General features: G+C 47.2%; 1 protein-coding gene across 2 annotated transcripts in view; it reads left to right on the forward strand.

The window, feature by feature from the left end:
• The first annotated feature begins 2,380 nt into the window (after window positions 1–2,380).
• Window positions 2,381–23,592, forward strand: part of MORC3 (MORC family CW-type zinc finger 3) — a 53,300-nt gene continuing 32,088 nt past the window's right edge. The window contains exons 1-5 of one of the 2 annotated variants that reach the window (XM_044284469.1): window positions 2,381–2,486; window positions 12,349–12,421; window positions 15,023–15,155; window positions 16,421–16,635; window positions 18,324–18,471. In XM_044284469.1, coding sequence (XP_044140404.1) covers window positions 2,448–2,486; window positions 12,349–12,421; window positions 15,023–15,155; window positions 16,421–16,635; window positions 18,324–18,471 — 608 coding nt within the window. In that variant the 5' untranslated portion in view covers window positions 2,381–2,447. The remainder of the gene's footprint in view (window positions 2,487–12,348; window positions 12,422–15,022; window positions 15,156–16,420; window positions 16,636–18,323; window positions 18,472–23,592) is intronic. The other variant, XM_044284470.1, reaches the window with a different exon arrangement.

Genomic DNA, 23,592 nt, shown 5'->3' on the forward strand with positions numbered 1-23,592 from the left:
AAATGTATATTTGTGAATGTTGAGATGTTATATTGGTTTCACTGGTAAAAATAAATAATTGAAATGGGTATATATTTGTTTTTTGTTAAGTTGCCTAATAATTATGCACAGTAATAGTCACCTGCACACACAGATATCCCCCTAAAATAGCTAAAACTAAAAACTACTTCCAAAAATATTCAGCTTTGATATTAATGAGTTTTTTGGGTTCATTGAGAACATGGTTGTTGTTCAATAATAAAATTAATCCTCAAAAATACAACTTGCCTAATAATTCTGCACTCCCTGTAGATAGGTATCATTTGACTTGTATTCATTATCATTTTGTCAGGGTCTAGAAGGCACATTTTGCAAACTGGTGTAAAGTAGAGCTGGCCTAGTTGCCCATAGCAACCAATCAGATCCCACCTTTCATTTTTGACAGCTCCTTTGGAAAATGAAAGGAGGAATCTGATTGGTTGCTATGGGCAACTAGGCCAGCTCTACTTTACACCAGTTTGATAATTCACTCGGCACAAAGGATGACCTACTACTTATTGTCGACTATTTTTTATATTTAGTTTTTTTTTTTTGTATTTTGGAAGGGTTAGGCCACTGTGTATTTTTATTTTTATCATTTATTATACTGAAGCAAAACTAACTTTAGAAATGGCCGTCATAGAAGGTTGCCCCCTCCCCAGGGTTCTTTATTGACAGGTCTGGTTTAGGGCCCATTGACACGGGCAGACTATTGGGCCAACTAATCAGGAACAAACTGTAGGACTGTCCGATTGACACATGTATGGGCCGAATTTTCCACAACATAAAGACAACGCCTATGGGAAAGAAAAGCGTCGACGCCGGCGGTCTGCTCCACTGCGGAACGGAAACGCTAATTTCTTGTAGCCGAAGGTCTCCATTCATTTTAATGGGGATGTAATCTGTGCAGAAATCCGCAACCTCATTCACAAAATACCCATCCTATTCCTGTGCGGAAAAAAATCTGCACCAAAATCTGCAGCATAAACCGCAAAAAAAAATAAAACAGCACAACTTTGTAAAATCTGCACTTACAGTTTTTGTTGCATAAAATTCCGCCACGCGCGAGAGCACCCTAAATGTACCGCTGATCACCCGATAAAGGGCGACCGTTCCCGACCAGTGCCCTGTGTATCGGCCTATGTCAGGGATCAGCCATATCCAGCTGTTCAGGAACTACAACTCCCAGAATCCTCCTTTCCCTTCTTATGGGAGTTACAAGAACAGGCGAGTAAATGTGCATGTTGGGAGTTGTAGTTTCACAGCAGCTGGAGTGCCGGAGGTTGCTGATTCCCCTGATCTATGTAAATAGAGGGGGCGGGGGGGGGGGGGGAGGGGTTCGATGTGTATTCCCCTCCCTACGGTTCCACCGGCCGGATAAGCAGATGTGTATTGGCCTTTTGAAGCCACCGGTCTCCTACATACTTTTTTTTTTGGGATGTGTTTTAAAACAAACGTATGTAAAAAAAAAAAATGGCGCAAAAAAAAAAAAAAAAAAAAGAAACTACAATAAATAATCTCCATAGACTTCTGGCCAACATCTGGATTTTTGCATTAAAAAATTCTGGAAAGAATGCAGGAAAAAAATAAATAAAAAAGACTGAAACCACACGGGGCTGTCCACCATTTTTTATTTCCTTTTTCTTCGGCTCTGTGGCCCCCAGACGGACCTGACTGGCTCATGCACACCAACGGATTTGCTGTCCGTGTCCATTCTTTTTTTTTGTGTGAGGCCCCGTGTGCTGAACCATTCATTTCAATTGGGAAAACAAAAAAACAAAAATGACTCAGTGTGTATTCCGTATCGATATGTCCGCAAGTCCGTTCCGCAAAAAAAGGATGTAACATGGACGTCACACGGATGTCAACCGTTTTTTTTTATGGATCCATGTTTTGAGAAACGCAAAATACATACGGTCTTGTGCATGAGCCCTATGGGCTCATACACACAGATGTATTTGTTGTCCATATACGTTCCGTTTATCTTTTTTTTTATGCGGCCGGACTCCATGTGCATTCCATATCCGTATGTCCACGAGTCTGTTCAGCAAAAAAAATTCAACATGTCCTATTCTTGTCCGATTTGCAGACAAGGGCAGGCATTGTTACAATGGATCCACACACAAAAACGGATGCAATACGGACGTCACGCGGTCGTGCGCATGAGCCCTAAAGTAAGAGTCCCTGGTCAGAAATCCGCACATCAGTCAGTAGGTACATTGAGAACACTGCCACCTAGCGTATTGAGGCTGCACAGCGCTCGTCCTGCACGCTCACAGAAGCCACAGTCACGTGGTTTTAATGTTATTCCTGGGGCGGGGTACTGATTGGCTGACGGCTGTAGTCTCCGCCCGGAAGTAGGGGAGTGCTCAGCTGTTCAGTCCCCGAGACGTTAAGTGTTTTTTTTTTTTTTTTCCTGGTTTACAAAGATGGCGGCACAGACGACGGAGGGGATACGTCTGAGTGCGGTGAGAGAGGGGTTAATGGGGCGGCCGGGAAGCGTGGTGCAGGGAGGGACAGGGGCTTGGTGAGGCCGGGCATGGCTGCGGTGCTTTACGTGAGATGCCAAGCAGTAGAGACGGGGTTCAGCTTCTGTAGTAATAGGGCTGATAGAACTAGTGATGTGCGCGCTCCATGATGTGCTGGAGGGAAACTGGAGCCCGGGGATTGTAGTTCCGTTTGGCGGTAATGATGAGGTTGTGCTGGTGCTGGCTGGGGTTCTGCTGGTCCTGGAGGAGGTTCTCTGGTGCTGGTTGGGGTTCTGCTGGTCCTGGAGGAGGTTCTCTGGTGCTGGTTGGGGTTCTGCTGGTCCTGGAGGAGGTTCTCTGGTGCTGGTTGGGGTTCTGCTGGTCCTGGAGGAGGTTCTCTGGTGCTGGTTGGGGTTCTGCTGGTCCTGGAGGAGGTTCTCTGGTGCTGGTTGGGGTTCTGCTGGTCCTGGAGGAGGTTCTCTGGTGCTGGTTGGGGTTCTGCTGGTCCTGGAGGAGGTTCTCTGGTGCTGGCTGGGGTTCTGCTGGTCCTGGAGGAGGTTCTCTGGTGCTGGCTGGGGTTCTGCTGGTCCTGGAGGAGGTTCTCTGGTGCTGGCTGGGGTTCTGCTGGTCCTGGAGGAGGTTCTCTGGTGCTGGCTGGGGTTCTGCTGGTCCTGGAGGAGGTTCTCTGGTGCTGGCTGGGGTTCTGCTGGTCCTGGAGGAGGTTCTCTGGTGCTGGCTGGGGTTGTGCAGGTCCTGGAGGAGGTTTTGTGGTGCTGGCTGGGGTTGTGCAGGTCCTGGAGGAGGTTTTGTGGTTCTGATGGTCCTAGAGGAGGTTTTCTGGTGTAGACTGTGGTTCTGCTGGTTCCGGAGGCGGTTCTCTAGTGCTGGCTGTGCCTCTGCTGATCCTGGAGTAGGTTGTCTGATGCCAGCTGTGATTCTGCTTTTCCGGATGCGGCGCTGGCTGTGGTCCCTGGACTGAGATGTGCATCTGCTGGTGGTGCTTGAGACTTTGTGGCACTGCTGGAGGCTTATCGATACAGGTTGTGCCCCTGCTGCTGCTGGCTGAGGTCTCTCATTGTGCTGGTGCTGAGTGAACACTAGCAGAACTATAGCCCAGACCAGGGACCTCAGTCATCACCAGCAGAACCACAAGAGCACACCTATGACTAGGGACCCCATTCGGGTCTGATGGTGATGACTGAAGTCCTTTGTCTGAGATATGGTTCTGCTGGTGCTGACTGGTCCAGGTTTTGGTCAGCACCAGTATATACATAACCTGGACCAGGGACCTTGATCATCATCACAAGAACCATAACCTGGACTAGGGATCTCGGTCAGCACCAGATGAAAAATAACCTGGACCAGAGACCTTAGTCAGGCCCAGCAGAATCATAGCCCAGACCAGTGACCTCAGTAATCACCACAAGAACCATAACCTGGACCAGGGACCCCAGTCATCACCAGCATAAATATAACCCAGACCTGGGATGACAGGCAGCACCAGCAGCAACATGACTGCCAACCAGGGGACTTAAATTGGGATCCTTGGTCCAAGTTGTTCTCCTTCTGGTGCTGATAGACATTTTGTGCTGCCAGAGGTCCCTTGATTTTGGTTGTGGTCCTGCTGGTGATGACTGAGTGTCTCTAGTTTTAGGTCTGCCCCTGCTGTTGCTGTCTGGAGCTCCTCTGACATTGTAGTGCTGACTGAGGTCCCTGGTTCTGGTTGTGGTCCCTAGTTGGGGTTCTTCTAGTACTTCCTGAGGTCGCAGGTTCAGTTCCAGTTCTACTAGTTCTGCCTGATCCTTCTTGGTTCCAGTTGTCATCTGTCTTTTCTTGGGTTGAGAGATTTGACGCTGCGTCGTTAGTTTCAGTTTTGCTTCTCTGCTGTGACTCAGTGAGGTGCGGCCGGTTTTGGGTGTGTGTGATGGTTCCAAATGTAGTTGACAAGTATTTTGTTACACGTGACACGTCTTCTCGTTATGTGATCATATACGGACCCATGCGATGACCGCGCAGCATCAGAAGGTGCCTCTGTATAAAGCCTGAGACGCAGTAAACGCCTCTGCATCCCTCCGGGAGTTCTGTCTGCTCCCTTGGGGTGTGCAGGAGGCCTAGCAGTGGGCACAGTGTCCAAAAATAATTGTTTGCCTGCTTCTATACACTTTATACTTTAAACACGTCAGTAGTTTACATCCTATTCTACAGGAATCCTCCAGAACGATTGTGTTAAATATTAATGGGTCGTTATGTTGTACAATAAAGACTCCTGTTTGTGTATTTTCACGTAGACAATTTAAAGGGGTATCCAAATACCTAAACAACCAAACCATAATCTCCTTGTGTATCTTTATTATTTGCTCTTGTATCACAATTGCAGACCATGAAAAATAAACTAGAAAAGCTTTTGCGGGCATTGGTTGTGGAACCACTGTGCCAACTAAGGCTACTTTCACATTAGCTTTTTTTTTTTTTTTTTTCGGATCCGTCATGGATCTGAAAAAACGCTTCCGTTAAAATAATACAACTGCATGCATCCGTCATGACCAGATCCAGTTGTGTTATATCTTCTACAGCCATGACGGATCCGTCTTGAACACCACTGAAAGTCAATGGGGGACGGATCTGTTTTCTATTGTCAGAGAAAACGGATCCGTCCCCATGGACTTACATTGTGTGTCAGGACATCTCGCTCCGCATCTCAGGACGGACAGGAAAACGTTGCAGGCAGCGTTTTGGTGTCCGCCTCTAGAGCGGAATGGAGACTGATCGGAGGCAAACTGATGCATTCTGAGCGGATCCTTTTCCATTCGGAATGCATTAAGGCAAAACTGATCCATTTTGGACCGATTGTCAGAGCCAATGTCTGATCTCGGAAATGGAAAGCCAAAATGCTAGTGTGAAAGTAGCCTAACCAGTTTGGTGTAGCGCTAACCCTAAGGGCTCATGTCCACGAACCGCAAATTGCGGTCCGCAATGCACGGGCACAGGCCGTGGGGCAGCCACATGCGTATCGCAGACCCATTCACTTGAATGGGGTCTGCGATTCGCATCCGGTGGTCCATGCGCTACTTTTTTGCGGTGCGGAGTCACGGCAGAAACACCACGGAAGCACTCCGTAGTGCTTCCGAACCGTGCCTCTGTTCCGCATCTCTGTTCATTGTGGACCCATTCAAGTGAATGGGTCCACGATCCGTGATGCGGAATGCAAATGGCCGGTGCTGTATGCGGGCCACAGTACAGCCACGGGGAGGAAGGGGGCCACACGGTCGTCTGCATAAGCCCTAAGGACGTTATTCTGGATCCTCTCTGGTTTTTACTCTAACCCCTGTAGACCGCTACCTCCTGGCATAGTCCCGGGGTAGTAGGTGGCTGACACGCGGCAAAGCACCAGAGATACCGACCGTGAACATCCAGTCTATGCCTCCACTCCGCTCCATATTTTGTGGATTTCGGACCCAGTCAAGTCAGTGGGTCCCGCTGTTTAGAGGCTGCAATACGGGCACAGGGCACACATGTTCGTGTGCATGAGGCCTTACTTGGCAAACAGAACTAGGAGAGAATTCGGACAACGCATAGAAGAGACTCATGCACATGGCAAACAGAACTGGATAACAGATGAGGTCAGACTGCCGACAAACTCAGGAATTATATAGCAGGCTTAAAGGGGTTTTCCAAGACTTGGGGCTCATGCACACGACCATATGTATTTTGCAGTCTGCAAAATATGGGTCCTCAGAAAATACAGACGTCCATGTGACATGCATATTGCTTTATTTTTTTTATTTTTTTGTGTGGATCCATTGTAGTAATGCCTGTCCTTGTCTACAAATCGACAAGATACATTTTTTTTTTTTTGCTGAACGGAATGCACACAGTCACTTTGTGTTTTTTTTTGGTGGCCCCATTGAAATGAATTTTTCCGCATACGGGCTTAAAAAAAAGGGATAGAACAGACAAAAAATATGTTTTGGGTAGGTCATCAGTATCTGATCGGTGGTGTACCGACAACCGAGGACTCCCACTGATAAGGGCTTGTTCACATGAACGTATGGGTTCCGTTGCCGTATTGCGGACTGCATATGCGGATCTGCAATAAACGGACAACGGTCCATGTGCATTCCGCATCACGGATGCGGACCCATTCCCTTGAATGGGTCCGCAAATCTGGAGATGCGGTGCGAAATGGAAGCACGGAACGGAAGCGCTACGGAGTGCTGTGGGGTTCCGTTCTGTACTTCCGTTTCACACAAAGATAGGACATATTCTATCTTTTTGCGGAACGGAGGGATCCAGACCCATTCAAGTTGAATGGGTCTGGATCCATCCCGGAGTCCCCACGAATGTTCTCCGTGCATTGCGGACCACAAATTGCGGCCCCACTGCACGGAACACATATGTTTGTGTGAACAAGCCCTAAAGCTGTTTGATAAGGCACCAGCGCTTGGCTTGAAGCCCAGGTGTATACCGCCACTAACTGCGCACGGCCATATTGGAAGTCGTCTGCTCCAGCACAAGATTTTGATTTATGTCAGAAAACAAAGTGAATGAGAGCGGGGAGGACTCTCGACACCCTTAAGGCCCCTTTCACACGAGCGTGACGGATTGGCTCCGGATGCGTTCAGTGAAACTCGCACCATTTTGCAAACAAGTTCAGTCAGTTTTGTCTGTGATTGCGTTCAGTTGTCCAGTTTATTCCACGCGGGTGCAATGCGTTTAGATGCGTTTTTTTACGCGCGTGATAAAGTGAATGTTTACAAACAACATCTCTTAGCAACCCTCAGTGAAAAATGCATCGCATACGCACTTGCTTGAGAATGCGATGCAATTTTCACGCAGCTGAATATAGAACATTCTGTGATTTTCACACAACACAGAAGTGAAGCGTGAAAACCAACGCACATATACACATCCCCATTGAAATTAATCGGTCCGGATTTAGTGCGGGTGCTATACGTTCACGTCACGCATTGCACCCGCGCAGGAAAACTTGCTCGTGTGAAAGGGACCTTAGGCCCCTTTCACAAGAGTGAGAATTCTGCACGAGTGCAATGCGTGATGCAAACGCATTGCGCCCACACGGAATCCGGATCGATTCATTTCAATGGGGCTGTGTACATGAGCGTTGGGTTTTCACGCATCACTGTTGCGTTGTGTGAAAATCGCAGCATGTTCTATATTGTGCGATTTTTGCAAGCAAGTGCGGATGCGATGTGATTTTTCACGGATGGTTGCTAAGAGATGTTGTTTGTAAACATTCTTTTTTTTTTTTTTTTTTTTTTTTTTTTAGCACGCGCGTGCAAAACGCATTAAATCAAATTGCACCCGCGAGATAAAAACTGAATGCGATCGCAAACAAAACTGAATGACTTTGTTTGCGAAATCGCGCAGTTTTCAGTTAACGCATCCGGACATAATCTGCACACGCTCGTCTGCAAGGGGCTATAGGCCTCTTTTACACGGCCGTTGTCCCGCCGTGCCCATGCTGCGGACTGCAAAATGCATGGGCATTCACTTGAATGGGGGCCGCGATCCGTCTGTTCTGCAAAAAGATAGGACAAGTTCTATATTTATTTTTATTATATTTTTTTTTTTATGCGGAACCCCACAGAAGCACTGCGTAGTGCTTCCGTTCCGTGACTCATACACACACAAACTTTTTTTTTTTTTGTTCTTGCTGCCTGTTTGGGAAAACATTCACTTCAGTGGAGTTGCATAAAAAAGGCAAATGACTCTTTCTACATGGCCGTTCTGCAAAAAAAAAACAGAACATGTCCTATTATTGTCTGCATTGCAGATGACGATAGGACTGTTCTATTGCAGAATAGACAGGGCCAGTATCCGTGTTTTGCAGATTTGCAATTTGCAGATCACAAAACATCAAGGGTCATGTGCATGAGCCCTCAGGCCGCAGTTTTGGTTCCCAATAACTGATGGAAATAATTGACCAAATAACTGAAGTGTGAACTTGGCCTAACAAACTCCTAAGTCAAACAGATACAAACACAAGGTTAGGGAACACTCACACGCAATACTGAACTGAGGAGAGATATAAAGCACATTGGCACTAATTCAGACCCACAAGTGGCCGAAGCATAAGGTTTCGTTCACATCACCGTTCAGCCTTTCCGTTTAGCAGCAGGAGAACTGAGCCGAACGGAGCCTACAGACCCCATAGACTATAATGGGGTTCGTAAGGTTTCCACTCAGAAGATGGTTTTGGAGGGGAGACAAAAGTAGTGCATGCAGGACTTTTGTCTCCGCTTCAAAAATCTTTCTCTGAGCGGAAACATAACGGACCCCATTATAGTCTATGGGGTTGGTCCTTAGGATCCGTTCGACTCAGTTAGCTAGTTTCACACTAGCGTTCGGCTGTCTGCTCGTGAGCTCCGTTTGAAGGAGCTCACGAGCGGACCCGAACGCTTCCGTCCAGCCCTGATGCAGTCTGAATGGATGCGGATCCGCTCAGACTGCATCAGTCTGGCGGCGTTCAGCCTCCGCTCCGCTCAGCAGGCGGACACCTGAACGCTGCTTGCAGCGTTCGGGTGTTCGCCTGGCCGTGCGGAGGCGTGTGGATTCGTCCAGACTTACAATGTAAGTCAATGGGGACGGATCCATTTGAAGATGCCACAATATGGCTCAATCTTCAAGCGGATCTGTCCCCCATTGACTTTCAATGTAAAAGTCTGGATGGATCCGCTCAGGCTAATTTCACACTTGGCTTTTTTTTGCCAATATAATGCAGACGGATCCGTTCTGAACGGAGCCTCCGTCTGCATTAATATGATCGGATCCGTTCAGAACGGATCCGATCGAACGCTAGTGTGAAAGTAGCCCAAATCCATCTTTTCCGTTCTCTTGCTCCTAAATGGAACAGGAGAACGTAAAGGCTGAACGTTGTTGTGAACGAAGCCCAAGTTCATGGTACAATGGCAGAAGTGAAACTCCATTGTAACAAAAGCGGTGTTCTCTCCGGCTGCAGCCTTGTCTTCTCCCCCCCTCTCCCTCTCATGTTAGTGCATGTGACCCTGGAAGTGTTGGGTTTAGAATGGATACGTTTTGCCTTAATGGGGTATGTTGGGTTCCCATCGTCCGACCTGGCACGCTGCACTCCCACGTTTTTGTTTGGACTCTAGGACAGAGCCTCCGATGTTGGCTATGTTCACACCTGCAGCCGAGGTTCTGGCAGGAGCCTTGATTGCAGATTCTAGCAAAAGATATGGACAAAATACTGCCAGATATAGCGGTATATTGTACTGCAAAATGCCAGTTCCCATAGTTAATGGAATCCGCATCTGGCGATAAGCATCTTGTGCAGGGTCAGCTTTATTAGTTTCTACGCCGCGGGAAGAAAGACATTTCTTTCAGTCTCCTCTTATCTTCTCCTGACTAATGCAGCCAAGGCTCTGCTGATGGGGAGAGAGAGAATTGGACCGCTAGATAAGAGAAGGGCAGCAGCGGGGAAGGGTGTCCTGCTCCTCTGTAGCAGCTCGTGGCTTGTGTCCAAGGCTCTGTTCACATCTCCTTCTCTGAACACGTTCAGTATATGTCTCAGGAGATCTCCCAGGACCACAGTGGATGCCAGATGTGTCCATTTGGCCTCTGTTGGGGTGGTAGGTGCGGGGTAGGGATGCTCGGCCTGTGGCCTGCCAGCTGTTGCAAAACTACAACTCCCAGCATGCCCTAATAGCCGTAGGCTGTCCAGGGATGCCGGAAGTTGTAATTGCGTCAGCTGGAGGTAGGAAAATTTGCAAAACGCTGCAGCACTAAAAAAAAACAAAAAACATAAAAACCAGCCACGTTGAGTTTAGGGCACGTTGAGTTGGCGTCACCATCTCGGGTTCCTCATGCAGTTACACTTTTTTTTTTAATTATTATTGTATTCTTCTTATTTTGGGCTAAAATTATTTTTTTCAGTTGCTGTTTATTAAAAACTTTCAGCCACTTTTCCAGTATAACGGTTTAGGCAGGGTACTGAATCTCCTTAAAAAGACCAGTCCCGTGTGGAGACTTACCCTGGGTTCAGACCTGAGCGTTTTACAGCGCGTTCCTACGCGCTGTAAAACGCACAACAGGCAAGAACCAATGATTCCCTATGGGAATGGTTCTCACCTGGGCGTTTTACAGCGCGTACGATCGCGCTGTAAAACGCCCGACGCTCAAACAAGTGCTTGAGCTTTTTTTTGGCGTTTGTCGCGCGTTCCCGCACATAGATATTCGGGAACGCGCGACAATGTGTGCACGCCTGTCTCTGTATGCGCGATTGTAAACGCCCGTACAATCGCGCATACAGAGCGCTCGTTTCAGAACGCTCAGGTCTGAACCCCCTGTTACAGGGAGTGCTCCATGATATGTAGACTTATTGGCGATGCTCCATGGGAAACTATTACGGAAAGAGGTATCTCCAAAGAAAGGTAACCATCTCGCCAGCGCCACCTATTGGAAGTGTCTCCCTGTGAGTCAAGATCCGACTTTCCAACAAGCCTTGGGATTTGACAAGGGAATAGGCAAGGGCTACACGGCCACACTGGTCACAAGATATCCAGCCATGTCGCCGTGTAGCCCTTGCTATTTACGTCGGCCCCATAAAAATGTATGGGAGCGGAGGCTGCACATGCGCGGTACACTCCCATTCACTTGTTGGTGGCCGGACCGGAATTTTCCAGCCAACACCTTGCGGGGCTCCGTTCTCAATCTAGGTGCGGGTCATAGCGGTGGGACCCTCACCTATAAGACAATGGGGGCATATCCTAGCAATATGCCCCCATTGTCCATGATGAGACAACCCCTTTAAAGGGAACCTGTCACCTGGATTTTGTGTATAGAGCTGAGGACATGGGTTGCTAGATGGTCGCTAGCACATCCGCAATTCCCAGTCCCCATAGCTCTGTGTGCTTTAATTGTGGGGGAAAAAACTATTTGATACCTATATTGAGAACGGAACCCGGCAAAGGTGTTGGCTGGAAGACTCCGGTCCGGCCACCAACAAGTGAATGGGAGTGTACCGCGCATGTGCAGCCTCTGCTCCCATGCATTTTTATGTCCTCAGCTCTATACACAAAATCCCGGTGACAGGTTCCCTTTAAAAGCAGTCTGTCACCTACTTTCACACTTGCGTTTTACTTTTACGGTATTGAGATCCGTCATAGGATCTCAATACCAGAGAAAAACGCTTCTGAACTGAACGGAGTGCACCAGAATGCATTCCGTTTGGTTTGGTTGCGTTTCCATACCGGACAGAAAAACGCAACAAGCAGCGGTTTTCTGTCCGGCCTGGGAATGCAGAGTAAAACAGATCCGGCACCATTGACTTGCATTGAGAAAATGCTTTAGTTTTGTCCCCATTGACAGTGAATGGGAACAAAACCGAAACGTTTTCCTCCAGGCTTGAGATCATCTGCCGAATCTCAAAACCATAAAGGAAAACGCATATGTGACAGTAGCCTTAGGAAAGTTCCTCAGTTAGAGCCTCTTGGCAGCTCGAGTTGTTGTAGATAGTTTTTATGTTCCTGGACAAACCGCGAGTTTCTGAGCCTGAACTCACAGCGATCTAAGGATCTATGATGCTTTGAGTTTGGTGGACGGTTCATGCATCCGTAACGCAGCCGTGTGGACCTGGCCTTACAAATACTTTATACACAACACTCCTGCGTTTTATAGGGTCAGTATCTCCTGGTGTGAAGGCATGCACCCACAGAAGTGTGCACACGCAGACTTTCCCATCCGCTGAGGCCGCAGCTGTAATGGAACTGCAACCTTCGCTAGACCGAGAACCCATAATCCAAGCTAGGGATCCGGTGGGGTCCTCAATCTGTAGTGAACCCTGATGCTTTCTGCTGACCCGTACCTGACTTTTGTTTTCCAGTTGTGCCCCAAGTTCCTGCACACTAATTCCACCAGTCATACGTGGCCTTTCAGCGCAGTCGCAGAGCTCATAGGTAAGTCCATGTGCGTAGTTATACAGCGCTCTTCACACTGATGTCATTCAGAATTCATTGGGACTGACAACACGATTAGTGTAGTCTGTAGACCGCTGTCAGAAATACCGTATACCTAGTGCACCCCTTTTTTACGTCAATGGGGGTATCGGATCTTGTGGACACCACAGATTGGGTATCATGTTAGGCTACTTTTACATCTGCGTTTTTGCTGAATACAACCGCCTGCATCCGTAATAAACGGAACCAGTTGTATTATCTCTAAAATAGCCATGACGCATCCGTCACTAAAACCAGAGTAAGTCATTGGGGGATGGATCCATCAGAGAAAACGGATCCGTCTCCATTGACTTACATTGTAAGTATTGACAGATCCGTCTTGTCCTGCATCTGAGGACGCACTCAGAAACACTGCTTGCTTCATGGGAACGGAATGCTTTCTGGTGAACTCTGTTCCGTTCAGTTTTGTCCCCATTGACAATGAATGGGGCCAAAACTGAAGCGTTTTCCTCCGGTATTGAGGTCCTAAGACTCTGTGCAGATTTTTAACTCCTGTCAATTTCTTGCACCTAATTGTTCAGGTTTGTTGCAGCTTTTTTCCATTAAGTTCATTGGGTGAGTCAAAATCTGCAGCAAACCCCCATTGCACTACAGTTGGCCCCCTTTGCTATTCCCATACCAGGAAAGACTGGCTTTACAACTTCTAACGGATACTTAAAAAAAAAAAAGCAACATCCAAGAAGGGTGCCACCTGGTGGTGAAAGTGTTTATCAATGTTCATGTCCACTTTTAGTGCTGGTGGACACACATGCTCAGTCACTCTCCTCACAGACAGGTCTCTGCATAGTGATTCTCTTCACTACAGTCAATAGAAATAGCATTCTGCCCTGCTAGTCAGGAAGAAGCAAGCCTCTTTAGAAACAAGGCAATATAACTGAGGAGACTCCTGTAGGGGAGGGAAGAATGGACTATATTGTCAGATGCCAGAGGTGGAAGGAGACTGATTCTATTCCGAGCCTGTACCCAGCAGCACCATGGGAGCAAAAAGTGATTGAAAATGTATTTGTTATGTTAGAAACACTGCAAACCTTTTTAAAACCGGGCATCTCTGGACTATTGGTATGAACATGATTTGTGGAATACCCCTCTAACAGCGTGCCTGCCATGTTCATTTTGAGGGGTGCACCTTACAAACCAAAGTGCCATGGATGCAGCTTCATGCTACCACTAGTCACTGAAATACAATATGGATCACAGTCTTCAGTGACTCGGCAAATAACAGTCCGGACGGCCCTTTAAGCTGATTTCCTATGAGGATCTGTTAGACGTTCCAAGTTAAAGGGGTCGTGGCAAAATATTCCTTTTAAGGCCTCTTTCACACTACAGTATGTTGCATTCAGTGTTTTGCGTTCCGTTTTTCACGGATCCGTTGTTCCGTTTTTTGCTTCCGTTGTGGTTCCGTTTCCGTTCCGTTGTTCCGTTCCGTTTTTCCGTATGGCAAATACAGTATACAGTAATTTCATATTAAAAATTGGGCTGGGCATAACATTTTCAATTGATGGTTCCGCAAAAAACGGAACGGATACGGAAGACATACGGATGCATTTCCGTATGTGTTCCGTTTTTTTTGCGGCCCCATTGACTTGAATGGAGCCACGGACTGTGATTCTCGGCCAAATATAGGACATGTTCTATCTTTTCAACGGAACGGAAAAACGGAAATACGGAAACGGAATGCATACGGAACACATTCCGTTTTTTTGCGGAACCATTGAAATGAATGGTTCCGTATACGGACCGTATACGGAACGCAAAAAACGGACCGTATACGGAACGCAAAAAACTGTAGTGTGAAAGAGGCCTAAGGGAAATATATACTATGCCAGGGCAGCAGAATAGAGATGAGCGAATTCATTCATAATTCTTCCAGAATTTTTACAAAAACTCAAATTTTCACAAGTTCACACAGTTCAGACAAATCCGATATACTCCAGTTGTCCTGAAAATTAGAATATGAGTTTCTGGTCTTCTGTTATTTTGAAGAAAATATAAATACGAGTGATAGATGCATGTGAGAAACACAGACAATTCAGCTTTCTTTCAAAAAGGATTCAAAAGCTGAGTGTTTCACAGCAGCAGATAGAGCATACCCACCCAGTCATTAATCAGCCCTTTAAACAGGCCTCCTAGCCTAACTAGAATAACAGCCCTTTATTAGAGCAAAGCAGTACATTGCTTTTTCTAGCTGAGAGACCTTGGGGGGGACCTCTGGGTGGGTACTATTTCTATTATGGAGACCAGTTAATATACATGATGACTCGACTGTTGTAGGCTCTTAGTTGTTCTGGGAATAAAATATGAAAATTAGTATGTCTAACATCAGCTGGCATCAAGAAGAGTTACCTTATCTTTTTTGGTCAGAAAAGCGAATTTGTCTATCTTTACTAGAAACCCAAAGATATGAGCTTTTGCACAGGCCTCTTATCGGGAACCGGCATTTGTAGTAACGATCGTTTCCAAAAATTGGCATGTTGTACCCTGTAAGTCAGCTTTTAGGCTTTGGTGGTCAGGGTCTTAACATTAACGCTGTGTTTATTTCAGATAATGCGTATGACCCTGATGTGGGTGCCAAGCAGATTTGGATTGATCAGACTGTTGTAAATGGTCAACTGAGCTTAACCTTTACAGATAATGGGAATGGGATGACTCTCGACAAACTGCACAAGATGCTCAGGTAGGTCCTGGGCGCGGTTTCCAGTGCGTAGCAGTTTCTTTTATAGAGGGATAATAAACTACCGGTATGTCCTCCTACGTCTGTGTCTGGCAAAAGTGAAAAATAGTAATGACCGTCTGACTGCAGTGAGGCAAAGTCCGGCACAGCGTGTACGTCAGGAGCTTTCCCGCAATAAACCTAAAGCGAAAGTACAATTTGAATGTGTCCATATAGTACAATTTGTCTGTGATGTTATGGACATATAGTGTACAGAGTGCTGTAGAAACCTCTTCACTTGAATGAAAGCTGAGCTGCAGTACCTGAGAACAGCCACTACAAAGTGTACAGCACTGTGGTGTTCCTGCAGCCAGCATATGATGGCGGGGCCGTCGAATCCCCAGCGATTGCACATCGATGACCTATCCTATGGGTAGGTCATCATTATATTTGTCCTGGAAAACCTCTTTAATTTTTGTGGCTCAAGTCTAATAAACACCTGTGTAGTCAAAATCCTCACTGCGCACCTAGATGAATTCCCTGAAGTTTCGAAAATGGGGTATTTTGGGGGGTGATTTTCGAACCCACTACAAACCTGACATGAGGCCTGAAAAACATCCAAGAATAGGACATGTTCTGTTTTTTGTGCCGGGCTGCAAAACGGACGTGCGCATGTGGACAGCACATGGTGTGATGTCCGCATCTTATGCGGCCCCATTGAAATAAACGGGTCCGCATCCAATCCACAAAAAATGTGAATCGGATGCAGGCAGAAACTATGGCCGTGTGCATGAGCCCTAAAACAAATAGAGGCCACAAATTCCACAAGGTCCTCATACATTTGAGGTCGGTATTTGGGTCAGGTAGCACACTAGAGCCCACATATGGGATATTTCTAAAGGAAAAAAAATGGCGGAATCGGGTTAATCAAAGGATAGGGGATAACTATTAGTTCGTGGGGGTTCTACTGCTGGGACCCCCACCGATCGTGAGTACGGGGGCCCCGTACTCCCTGCAGCCCCTCCTGAAAATAATGGGGCGGCCGGTCGCACATGTGCGTAGCCTTTCCATTCATTTCTATGGGAGTTCCTGAGATGGCTGAATACAGCGCTCATCTATCTCCGCAATTCCCATAGAAGTGAATGGAGCGGCCGTACGCATGTGCAACTAATTTACAGAATAAGCGCAGACTAGGAAATAACACTGAGGATCGGGAGTAGTTGGAATAATTGTATCGACTGTGTGCAGTAGGTTTATCAGATGTTTCATTCTTCCTCTTTTTCCCACAGTTTTGGATTCAGTGACAAGGTTGCAGTACAAGGTCACGTTCCGGTCGGCCTCTATGGAAATGGTTTTAAATCCGGCTCCATGCGTCTGGGCAAGGATGCGATTGTTCTGACCAAAAATGACTCTGCGATGCACGTGGGCATGTTGTCACAGACTTTCCTGGAAGCCGTAAATGCCGAGCAGGTCATCGTGCCAATCATCTCCTTCAACAAGCAAAATATCCTTTTTTTCCCCCTCACAATCAAACCGTAGGTAGTTGTGCCTGTCATGAAGTGGTTAAAAGGGTTTTCCAGAAGTGTTCGGCTATTGATGGCCTATCCTCGGGGCAGGGTTCGACTCCTGGCATCCACCGCTGATCAGCTGTTTGAAGAATCTGCCGAGGTGCAGCTCCGTAGCATTCAAGCAAATGGGTCTGGTCCGCAGTACTAAGCACAGCCACTATACCATGAACGGCGATGTGCTGCGAGGATGCTGCAGCACTCGCTAGAGTGCTGCACCCCCTTCAAACAGCTGATTGGTGGCGGTGTTGGACCCCCACCGACAAATATTGATGACCTGTCCTTAGGGTGGGTCATAAATATTGTACTCCTGGAATACCCCTTTAACCCCTTCAGCCACCGTGACTTACCTCTACGGCACAGTGGCTGAGGGCTTGCATGGAGTGGGCTGCTGTGGTGGCAGTATAATGCAGCAGGCACCCGGCTGAAATGGCGGGAAAGGGCGATCGTGCCGTACCCTCTCATTTAACCCCTCAAATACTGCATTCAACAGTGAGATCAGGTGAAGCACTGCGGCTCCCTCTGCCTTCTGATCGGAGCCCCGCAGTGAAATTGCTGGCCTCTGACCGGTTACCATGACAGCCTGAAGCTTTCCAGGCCTGCCATAGTAAGCTTCCTGCTAAGCTGTGCAAAAGGCACAGCTCAGCAGTGCAGGAAAATCCCATCCACCCTAATGGATCTCTATTCGGGTTAAATGGACAAAGAATCAAAAGATCCCAGGTTCTAGCCCTCTAATAGGGCTAAAAGTTATTGTTCATAAAAGTTTTTTAAAAAATTTGAAATCGCTCTCCTTTCCCAATTTTACATATAAAAAATAGCCATAACAGGAATCACCATGCCCGAAAATGCCTTAACTATTAAAATACATTTTAAAAAATGTTTTTATTTTAATTATTATTATTATTTAATAATATTTTTTATTTTATTTTTTGTCACCTTATCCCCTGCCCAAATTTTTTTATATTGGTGACGAAAAAGTTGTATGCACCCTAAAAATGGTACCAAAAAAACCCATCAGTTCGTCCTGCAAAAAATAAGCCCCCACACATCTCTGTAGACGGAATTAAAAAAAAAGTTAAGGCTGTCAGAATTTTTTTTAATTTTCTTTTATATAAAATAGTACAAAAAAAAATTTTTGGTATCGCCGTAATCGTGTTAAGCCACAGCAGAAGGAGGTCATGTCACTTTAAGCGGTCAGTGAACGCTGTAATGTCAAAACCAAAAAAGGAAATTGGAATGGTGCTTTTTTTTTTTTTGTCCCACATGATAATATATATATTTTTTTCATGTTTTTCAAAACAAGGTATGGTAAATTAAATGGTGCCATTAAAAAATCTTATCCCGCAAAAAAAATAAGCCCCTGAACGGAAAAATGAAAGTTATAGCTATTGAACTGTGGGGAGCAAAAAATTTAAAATGGGCCCGGTACTTAAGGGGGATTTTTCTTTACATTGTGCTGCATTTGCCGCACAGCTGGAGGCCACTGCTCTGAACCATCAGTCTATTTGTTGGGTGGGGTTCCTGGCACTCGGATTGACAAGGACCATAAAGACTTTGTGATGGATGTAACCCTTTGATAGAATTTTACTATAGATCGATACCTGGTTAGTTCCTTAACTCCACAAACGGCAGGTAGTGAATACCCCGATCTCCGATGTAAATCTACAGGCAATTTTGGGGCATTCTCTTCTGAATTCAGAAAAGGACCTACTGGCGGAACTGGATGCAATTATTGGGAAAAAAGGCACAAGGATCATCATCTGGAATTTAAGGCGGTATGCATCTTACTTTTTTTTTTTTTGTAAAGCAGTACCATATTTCTTGGCGTTTTACAGTTACGGATTCCAACATGAGATGAGGGTGCGAAGCAGCCACTTGTAAATGCTAGAGGCAAACCCTTAGCTGTGATTTGTGTAGGAGGACGGGACTAAGGCGGGAGGAAGGCATGTGATGGAAGCAGTGGTAGAAGTAAACATCAAGGACTATAGTTTTTCCTTGTAGGGGTTTCCTTAGAACCTGTTTTAGTCCCTTCCTGCACTGTGACAGAGCCTGAGGTAGTTGGCGCACCTTGACATACTATTATGTCAAGGCAGTCATGTGGGCACTGCCACTGTGGCCATGCGAGAACCATGGGCAGATTGGGAACTCAAGTGGCCCTGGAAGATTGTGTAAAAGTGGCCCCATGTTGTAGGTGGGGCCAAGCCAAATAGGCAGGATGTCACTGTCTGCCCTGTGAGAGATCTGAGAAGATCAGGTAGACTTGTAGCACGTGAGTCTATCTGACAGGTCTTTCTGTTGTTGTGGGCAGGATCTCGCCTCTCCACAGGTTCTGCTCATTTGCTGTTTACTGGCTCTATTTATGCCCGCTTCTCACTGCAGACCTTGCAGTTATTTCCTTCTGGAGTTCTAAGCTGGTTGTTAGAGGTTCTCCTGCTTCTTACTCACCTCGAGCTAAGTCCTCCTGTTTCTACTTTGTGTAAGTGTTGTGTCTAGGTCTCAGGGAGACGCTGGCCCCTTTGTTTGTTTCAGAGAATCTTGTAAATTGTATTTTCGTCTGCGTCCGATCTCCTCTGGGGACGAGAATCAAAGAGTTGGCATTATTATTTCTCTGCTGGGCCTTTTCTCTGCCGATTGGTTCCCAATCCCTCCGATCGGTGGATGAATTTTTCAGAGCCCTGGGCCTTATTTATGATGACCCAGACCGGGTTTCTCTGGCCGAATCTAAGCTGCGTAGCTTCCGAGTCAGGAAAAACGTTCTGCGGAGTCATATTGTTCTGAATTTAGTAGATGGGCAACTGATTCGGAGTGGAATGACCCATCACTCCGTAGTCAGTTCTGTCAGAGGCTGTCTGAGAGACTAAAAGACGCTCTGGCATTCCATAAAAACCCTGACTCTTTAGAGGCGGCCATGTCCCTTGCCGTACGGATTGATAGACGCCTGAGAGAGAGATGCAAGGTTCCCCTCTCTTGGGATGCACTATCATATGGGGAAACTATCTCTTCTGTCCCTCGGTGTACTGAGTCACTTAAGCTAGTGTCTGCTGATGAGCCTATGCAGTTGGGACAGGTCTCTTCAGGCCCTGGTAATAGGAACCTCAGGGTTCAGAGAAGACTTTGTTTCTTCTGTGGGAAAGAAGGACATTTTATTAACATGTGTCCTTATATTAAACCTCAAAAGGAAAAAAAAAAATAGATCTAGTTCTCTTACTCTTGGTAGCGTGGATGGGGAGTCAGAGAAGGTATTTTGGTCTTTTAGGCTACTTTCACACTTGCGTTCGGGGCTCCGCTTGTGAGTTCCGTTTGAAGGCTCTCACAAGCGGCCCCGAACGGATCCGTACTGCCCTAATGCATTGTGAGTGGATGTGGATCCGCTCAGAATGCATCAGTCTGGCACCGTTTGGCCTCCGTTCCACTCAGCAGGCGGACACCCGAACGCAGGTTGCAGCGTTCGGGTGTCCACCTGGCTGTGCGGAGCCAAACGGATCCGTCCAGACTTACAATGTAAGTCAATGGGGACAGATCCGTTTGACATTGACACAATATGGTGCAATTTCAAACGGATCCGTCCCCCATTGACTTTCATAGTAAAGTCTGGACAGATCCGTCTGACTAACTTTTTTAGATTTTTTTAAATGAAATATAATGCAGACGGATCCGTTCTGAACGGATACTATCGTTTGCATTATAGGAGCGGATCCGTCTGTGCAGACACCAGACGGATCCGCTCCGAACCCAAGGGTGAAAGTAGCCTTACCTGTAGTACCCTATTTCTCCTGCCTGCCATGGTGGCGCTAGACTCCAAAAATATTGAATTAGAAGTATTTGTTGACAGTGGTGCAGGGAATAACCTTGTTGATTATCAATTTGTTCAGAGTCATGGTTTTAAAACAAGCGCATTAAACAAGGGGATATCTGTGTGTTGCTATTGATTCCGCCACTCTCTCCCAAAAGTGTCTGACTCATATGGTGCAGGATATTCATTTGAGGGTGGGTGATTCCCATGTTGAGTCCATTTCTTGTTTTGTGCTGAAGGGTTTGTCTGCTTCTCTAGTGCTAGGTTTACCATGGTTGATCAGACATAATCCTACCATAGATTGGCAAGCAAGACAGATCAGTAATTGCAGTGATTTCTGTATAGACAACTTTCTGTGGTATCCGCTAAGGCACGGGTGTCAAACACAAGGCCCGCGGGCCGAATCCGGCCCGCCAGACCTCGTCATGTGGCCCGCGTAGCCGCCGCCGGCCTTCACCTTTTATTATCACTTCCTGCAGGCGGCCCCTGCAAGAAGTGATAATAAATCGCATAATGAGCGGCAGGGCTTTTTTTTCTGGCGGAACGCACCGGAACGGCGTTCCGCCACCTTTTGACATCGCAGCCTGCCATGCTCCAGCATCGCAGGCTGCGATGTATCAGCGGGGAGGGACTGGGAGGAGGAGCTGGGGGCCGGTGCGTTCACTGTGCTCCGGCCCCCAGCTCCAGTAGTTATAAAATGTGTACAATTAATAAGGATTCTATTCATGAGGCCCCCTCTGCAGTAGAACATTCAATATAGCCACATCCTACTCACAGGGCTGTTATCTTAATGCTGGCCGGTTGGGCAGAGGAGCGGCAGCGTCACGACTGACGTCATGTGCCCGGCCTACTTTCTGAATGAAGGAGGCGGCACAGGCACATGACGTCAGTTGTGACGCTGCCGCTCGTCTGCCCGGCCGGCCAGCATTAAGATAACAGCCCTGTGAGTAGGATGTGGCTGTATTGAATGTTCTACTGCAGAGGGGGCCTCATGAATAGAATCCTTATTAATTGTACACATTTTATAACTAGTCTGTACTGGAGCTGCAATGGGGGGGGGGGGGGGGTCTGTGGATGGCACTGTTATGGGGTGGGGGGGCTGTGGATGGCACTGTTATGGGGTGGGGGGGCTGTGGATGGCACTGTTATGGGGTGGGGGGGCTGTGGATGGCACTGTTATGGGGTGGGGGGGCTGTGGATGGCACTGTTATGGGGTGGGGGGGCTGTGGATGGCACTATTATGGGGTGGGGGGACTGTGGATGGCACTGTTATGGGGTGGGGGGGCTGTGGATGGCACTGTTATGGGGTGGGGGGGCTGTGGATGGCACTGTTATAGGATGGGTGATCTGTGGATGCCATCCCCAGATCCCCCATTAACAGTGCCATCCCCATCTGGGGGGTTTCTTTGCTGGGCTGGACTTTTATAGCCCCCCCCAAATTTTACTTGCATCCCTGTTCTCTAAAGGGGCGGTTTTAGGGGGCGGTCCTAGGGGTGGGCAGATCCCCCTTAAATGTCACCCACAGATCCCCCAGATCCCCCACAGATCCCCCATAAGTCCGATACAACCGGCCCTTTGAGGATGACCAAACTGCTGATGCGGCCCCCGATGAATTTGAGTTTGACACCCCTGCGCTAAGGTGTTACCTCTGTTTCTTTCTGATTTTTCTGACGTATTCTTTGAGGGTGGAGATCAGGAGTTACCCCCTCACCGAGAGTATGATTGTCCGGTCAATTTTATTCCCGGAGCTAAATTGCCAAAGTCTCGGTTTTATAATCTTTCTTAACCCGAAAGAGTCTGTCCGTGATCCTTATCCCCTTCACTTGATCCCACACCTTGTTGGAGCCAAGGTGTTTTCCAAGTTGGATTTAAGAGGGACCTATAATCTGATAAGAATCAGGGAGGGGGATGAATGGAAGACGGCCTTCAATACCCCTGAGGGCCACTTGGAGAACTTGGTCATGGCCTTTGAGTTGACTTATGCCCCGGCGGTCTTTCAGCACTTTATCAATGACATTTTTCATCCCTTGGTGGGGAGGTTTGTTATTTACCTCGATGAGATACTAATTTACTTGCCGATATGGAGACTCATCAGGATTATTTAAGACCAGTGTTATTGATCCTCCGGGAGTATAAGTTGTATGCTAAGAAAAATGTGTGTTTGCTGTTCAGGAGCTGCAGTTCCTGGGTTACTTGCTTTCTTCCTCAGGTTTTCGTATGGATCCCGAAAAGGTCTGTGCGTTATTAGACTGGGATCGACCTGAGAATCAGAAAGCGGTGATGCTGTTTTGGGGATTTACTAGTTACTAGGGATCGACCGATTATCGGATTTACCGATATTATCGGCCGATATTCAGGATTTTGAACGCTATCGGTATCGGCATTTATTTTGCCGATATTCCGATAGCGTATGGGGAACTGCTGACAGCGCTCTCCGTGTTCCCTCAGCAGCAGCACAGGGGAGAAGGAGCAGTGTCTCCTCCCCCTGTGCTGCTGCTGCTGCCGCCAATGAAAGGACAGGGGACAAGAGGAGGGGAGGAGCTATGGCCACTGCTCCACCAATGAAGCTTAATCTCTCATTCATTCATTCATATACAGGAGGCGGGAGCTGGCTGCAGAATCACATAGCCGGCTCCCGACCTCTATGAGCTGTAGCTGCGATCTGCGGTAGTTAACTCCTCAGGTGCCGCGGATTGCAGCTACCGCTCATAGAGGTCGGGAGCCGGCTATGTGATTCTGCAGCCAGCTCCCGCCTCCTGTATATGAATAAATTAGAGATTAAGCTTCATTGGTGGCGCAGTGCGCCCCCCTCCCCCCCCCCAGTATTAAGCATTGGTGGCGCAGTGCGCCTCCCCCCCAAGCCCCCCCAGTATTAACCCCTTAAGGACACAGCCTTTTTACACCTTAGGACCAGGCCATTTTTTGCAAATCTGACCAGTGTCACTTTAAGTGCTGATAACTTTAAAACGCTTTGACTTATCCAGGCCGTTCTGAGATTGTTTTTTCGTCACATATTGTACTTCATGACACTGGTGAAATGAAGTCAAAAAAATATTTTTTTTTGCACCCAAAAATACCTAATTTAACAAATTTTTGGAAAAAT

The sequence above is a fragment of the Bufo gargarizans genome, chromosome 3 (assembly GCF_014858855.1).
Source record: "Bufo gargarizans isolate SCDJY-AF-19 chromosome 3, ASM1485885v1, whole genome shotgun sequence".
Classification (NCBI taxonomy): Eukaryota; Metazoa; Chordata; class Amphibia; order Anura; family Bufonidae; genus Bufo; species Bufo gargarizans.